This window comes from Copadichromis virginalis, linkage group LG8 (genome assembly GCF_057382275.1).
Source record: "Copadichromis virginalis isolate Kocher_CV1m ecotype Utaka linkage group LG8, C_Virginalis_male_GT1.1, whole genome shotgun sequence".
Taxonomy (NCBI): Eukaryota; Metazoa; Chordata; class Actinopteri; order Cichliformes; family Cichlidae; genus Copadichromis; species Copadichromis virginalis.
Window position 1 is genome coordinate 22,995,017 of NC_140625.1, and position 6,000 is coordinate 23,001,016.

At 39.5% G+C, this 6,000-nt stretch overlaps 1 protein-coding gene across 2 annotated transcripts in view; it reads right to left on the minus strand.

Annotated features, from left to right (window-relative positions):
- The window catches only part of LOC146703402 (melanopsin-A-like), a 31,754-nt gene extending 26,185 nt beyond the window's left edge, over positions 1-5,569 (minus strand). For both annotated transcript variants that reach the window (XM_085466603.1, XM_085466602.1), the window contains exon 1: positions 5,326-5,569. In XM_085466603.1, coding sequence (XP_085322729.1) covers positions 5,326-5,448 — 123 coding nt within the window. In that variant the 5' untranslated portion in view covers positions 5,449-5,569. The remainder of the gene's footprint in view (positions 1-5,325) is intronic.
- Positions 5,570-6,000: the final 431 nt, after the last annotated feature.

Consider the following 6,000-nt stretch of genomic DNA (forward strand, 5'->3'; position numbering starts at 1 on the left):
GCTGTAGATAGTTTTTTCTTCTTCTTCTTGTTCTTTTGTACTCCACTTCTCTAGCTGCCTTCATTCTTTAAAGACACACTGCACACCATGCTGACATATGCACCAAAAGGGAATTACTTTTCTTGTGCAAAAATACAATTTTATGCCCGTTGAACTGTTACCGTTTGCAGGTTAAGGAACCAAATGCAGACATAGGAGAAAGGTGGAATAAACAAAAAGCACACCTTCATTGGTGGATAAAAGTTCAATAATGAAGTCCATAAACACATAAACTCCTATAAATCCAGCAAGAAAAGTGACCCAAAGTAGCACACTGGGAGACTAAACAGATGACTTAACAAAGGACTAAATAAAGGACTAAAGGATGATGTAGTTGTCACACACAAAGAGCCAATCAAGGGAATGAACCACAGCTGAGGGGAAGACACAGGTGCACACAATCAGCACAGTCTCAGGGGAAAATGTGAGACTGAATACAATACACAAGAAAACTAGACAGCAACGTGAAACAGGAAGTGAGTAACAACAATTAAATCAAAAAACTTGGACACAAAGGTAAACTTGACACGGGGGTCCTGCCCTAATTGATATGACTGTTGGGATTCTGTTTTGCTATGATGGGCCATCAGAGTTTAATCAACAAATACCTTAATTGAATTCTGTATATCAATAAATCATGTTCAGTTTCTTCTATTGATCGCTCCTTATTGAACTTTAATATAATCAAGAACTGAAACTAAGAACCTAAAATGGCTGAATCACAGGCCATGACACAAATTACTATATCTTTGCTATTTATGACAGATTCAACCTGATTTTGTGTGTGTGTGTGTGTGTGTGTGTGTGTGTGTGTGTACAAAACGTGAGTTAAGTGCCTTTCTTTCTTTCTTAAATAATCCATAGGTCAGTGCTAAATGACTTTAAAAAAATAAAATGTATTCCTCTGAAAATGGTCAGCTACGTGGACTAGACTAAAAATGGGTGGAAAAGCAGCCAGTGTCTAAAGAAAAACTTAGCGTAGCATCAGAAAGCCTTGACACTATTTCTCAAGACCACTTTAAAAATAAAATGACCCAAAATTTGGGCTCTTTGGAAGCTAAATATAAAGAAATGAAAGAGACTAAAGACTTTTGCACAGTGCTGTGCATGCAGAATTATGGGGTTTTGGTCAAATCCATGATTCAGTTCATGCCACGGTTGGCTATGATTTGGTCAGTACTAAGTACCTTAACTGATAACATTGCATTTGCACTTATTAGCAGGAAAATTTGTCAGTGCATCTTCAAAACTGGATGCAATCTTGTTACAGTTGCTAACATTCAGCAGGGCTGCAGAATTTGTGCAGTTTTGTACAAGAAGCCCTTTTATCTATATTAAAATACATTACATTGAGTCCTAAGGTTTAAAGTCAAATACAAAGAATCAATTTAAAGAAAGTGCCACAAATTTATCCCTAAAAGATGCACTTAGTTATATTCAACCACTTGCCATTTTAAATGAACTGAAATAAACCAAGGTTGGGTTTTGGGGGGTTTTTGTTGTTGGGTTTTTTTTTTTTTTACCTCAGAAGAAGAAGTTGTGTGTTAATGAAAGGTTTTCATTTGACAGCACCTTATTTTTTCTGAGATGCTGTTTCACCTGAGAGCACACAGCTCCACTTCAGAATTCATATCAGAAATCCTTACACACCCGCCTGCATGAACACTTCCCTTTTGACTCTCCCTGTGTTTCTTTTAGACAGATGCACACCCACCCACACACATATGCACACGGTCCCCAGAACTAGCTCTGCTGAACTAAATCTTCCTCAGCTGCCCTACCGGTCAACTGGAACACGCATATCTTTTTCATTAATCCTGGATGCCACATTTAAGTGTGCATCTGTTTTTTTCTGCTTATTTGACATCCGTTTCAGCTGTTTTTTGTTTGGTTTTTTGCAGAGTCACAAGCTCTTGTTTTTAAATGGAGGAACAGTAGAGTGAGAAAATTGAGGCACAGTTATGGAGGCTAATGAGTGAAAATGTGGTGGAAAATTAAGTTTGCATGCATGCATGATGCTGTCATGAGGGATGCGTTGGATAACACAGTTCAGTTTTTCTCTGCTGGATCTGCTTCTCCTCCATGGCCACTGATGATTCCCAATTTGCATAATTTCTCACCTTCCTGACTTTTCCTACAAATCTCTCAATCACTCCTTTCTTTCCCTCTGATGTCCTCTGATGTCACCATTCTCCCAGTTTGAGCAGCTTAGGACCAGATTAATGCCGATCACATGACGAGGAGGAAGGAAGGAAACAGCGAGCTGCATAGCACGGAAGGCTCCTCGTCCTCTATGCATGAGACTTACAGACTAAAATGTTATCTTTATACTCTTGATAGTTAATATGTCTGTGAACGCATACTAAAGCCAGACGCACCAGTATCGCTGAGTTTTTCCTCATCGCTGAAAAACAGCTAATACAAATGTAGTGGTCTAGTGACTGTTTAATGAACAGTGAGATAAGACAGGCAAAGAAAAATAAATGAAGTGAAGCATAAAATTAAGATAAGGGATATATGAGATTGTGAGAGACGTCGAAGAAGAGGAACACGAAGAAGAAAAGTTATAGGAGTTGAATCTGAATGAAATTAAGTCATTTCTTTTGTTTTTAATAATAATAAAAATAAGAAGAACATAGATGCTCATATTTATATCAGTATTTGTTTTATTCTGATTGGGCGCTCCATACAAACAAAATGTTTGAACAGCAGGTGGGTGGAGCTGCTGTGCTCACAGACAGAGCTGTGTGCTCCAGATGACCATATTAGGGATATCCCCTCTCTTTGACAATGAGCGAAGAGTAGAAAAAACTGAGCTCTGAAGCATGAGCTTTTGGCTCACACCGATTACTTACAAATGCTAACCTCAATTTTGAAGATTTGTTTAATTTGAAAATGTGAAGTTGTAACAGTCAGTACTGACGAAAATAAGAAAAAGCACTGTAGGTCCCTTTTAAATTTCTGTAAACATAAAGAGTTTTCAAGCTCAGTATCTTCCCCACACACATGCACAGGCACTGATGAATCTGTGTGCAAAAATTATTAAATCAACATCCCTCTGATGCAGCCATATATGATAAACATAACTGCAGGAGATTCTATGTTTTTATTAAAAACAATTCTGTAGCCACTCAGATATCAGTGAGCTATAGACTTCTGCACATATTAGGAAATAGGAACCATCTCTTATATTTAAAGAGGATCTTATAGTCAGTTCAATACTATAAGTTCATCTTTAATCAAGCGCCTTTGATGCTTTTGTTTAGCAGTTCAGAAAAACAATATTGGCATAATCCCTTAAAAGATTTTTTCTGTGAGTAAAATATCTGGGTGAAATCTGGTTGTCAGGAATTAATAAAAGATCATCTAAGAAAATTAGTTATTGGATTTTGTTTTGTGTTGATGTTAGTGCACTGATGTGTGTTGGACATTCACAACCACAACTGACCAACAGGCTGCTGCAAGGAACGTCCATCCAGTTTTTAAAAAATATGTTAAGGTTGTATATTTGCACAATTAAAACCTCATATTCTGGATTTATTCTAGGGCTTAGTTGACTTAACTTTAATCATGTCCTGTCACTCCCATATCTACTGAATGCAAACATAAACAAATAATCAGTAACTGCAATCCAGCAGCCTATTCTATCTCTTTTAAGTGGTAATAGCCTTTTTTCCTTCAGTTGTTCTGAGGCTTAACGGGATTGATAAATGCTGCAGTAACTGCTCAGCTGATTATCTGCTCACTGAATCTGCCACACCTCAAGAGCAAGTTGTTAATCAGCCTATCAGCATGTTGGCAGAGAAAAGGTTCTCTGCGTCTTCAGAGGCAAACTCTTGTGTTTACCAGGTATCAAAACACGATTACAAAAGGCCACCCACTCACTCATGCTCTATCATAGTCTCCTTTTTAAGACACAAAGCCACATGCACGTATCATATCAGCACTCACACGAGCTGTGCTCAAATGTATGTGCATCCATGCGCACTAACACGCATGGACATTTTAAACTGGCTTATGTCCTTGTAGAGATTGCGGATTAGATAGATAATTAACAAAATGCCACAAACAGTGGAAAGAAGAAAAGAGAATCCTAGAGAGGAAGATCAAAATGAAAACCACATTTTTATCCGGAGCAGAAGATCCCATCTGTTTCTCCAGAAGCTACCCCCAGGCACGGCTCTGTTATCAGCTTTTCCCAGCACTCCCGTGAACACCAGACCACATAAATACAGTGGTTAAAGGCTGCAAGTCTGAGCTTCAAATTCGGAATCCAAACTATACCATTCCCACTTGTTGAACTACATCCAGTGTATCACTTCACCCATGTGTTTCTCAGTACATCTTTAAATCTCCTTTTATAAATCATTCTTAGTCAAGGTCAAAATGGGCTCATGTGGGGCAAAGTTAAACAGTATCTTGTGTTCTATATTCAGTACACACAGATCGTCTAGACGATCACGATGCTACAGATCTGTTTGGGATTTTTTGGATGCGGTGGGTAAACTAATCCTACTCTGAATCAGAGAGGGAGACAAAGAGAAATAGAATCTGATATATACTTGAGGCTGGGTAATGCTTTCCAGCTTGAAAATAACTGTAAATAAGGTAACAGAGGTGTGGACGACTTTAAAACAAATTTCTAAAGCAATTACAAGAAAACAATTAAAATCACTTATCGGTTTGTTTCCATGTGCCTCTGTGCGGACAGAATTTACAAAAAAAAAAACCCCAAAAAAAACAGTAAAGTTACGTTAAGTCACCTGGAATATTAAAGAACTGTTATTAGTTATTAAGTGGATGATGTCCCTGCAAACTGGTATATGAGGACTATTATAAGAAAACTACACGAGGAGCAGGTTAAAATTGATTCGCGCTCTCACCACAGAAGTTAAACCCTAAATACACCCACAGCATCTCTTTACAGCCTCAGCGGAGCAAGCCAGAGAACCACCGGTGATGACGGGATTTGCGCTGCGCTCCTGCTTTCATTCAGGTCCCGCGCTGAATGAACAGAGCGCAGATACGCATGCATGGGGAGGATGCCGCGATTCATTCATTCACAGAGAGGTGACACCTCGCGCACTCTCACTCTCAAACATCTCACGTTTTCTGAATGAAAAAAATAGCGAGTTCCTTTGCCCGTTTTTTCCCCATTTGGGTGGGTTGGTTCACATTTTCGCCTCCTTTACGCATCGATGCAACGCGCAGGGGCTCTCCAGTACAGTCGAGGGATAGTCATTTAAACAAGAAAGGAGAAATCAAGAGTTGTAGCGCGATACTTACAGTTGTAGCCATCGATGAAAGCTCCATGGGCCGGCGAGGGCTGATGGAGGTGATATTCCAGGGTGTACGGGAAGTCGGGTCCGGTGTCGGGATCACCGGTCCAATTAGGAGCTTAGAATCCATTAAAGATCCAAGGTGGTTAATGGAAAAAATAAAGATGTGTGTGTGTGATAAAGTGGAATTGTCAACTGCTGATTCTATATATGAGGTGGTCTAAGAGTCTAAGTGGCCAGTCATTATTCCTACCCTGCTTTCATATCCCACTCTAACAGAAATGTGCTGTTAGTACAGCAGCTGTTGATAGGGTGGGAAAGACCTGCTCTCTCTCTATCTGTGCGTGTGTCTCGCCCAATCCCTTCCCGGGATTGCCTCGGAGTGTGTCAGTGGGTCTGCATATGTACAGGAACACAAGCGGGCTTTAGTTTTTGTTTGTTTATTTAACTTCGAGGAATGAGTGAAGTAGTGTTTCTCCAGATTTGCCTGTTTGCACAGCTTCTCTTCCTACTCCCTCCTGGGTTGGAATTATTATATGTCGTTCCTACTGGTAAGAGTTAAAGTAAGAAAAAACAAAAAGAAGAATTATTCACTAGATTGTTAGCTGCCTCCTCCACATATGGCGTTGAATGGTCATTTATTGCTTTTCTTGTTGGGGAGAACCAAGTTTTATGTTGGCTA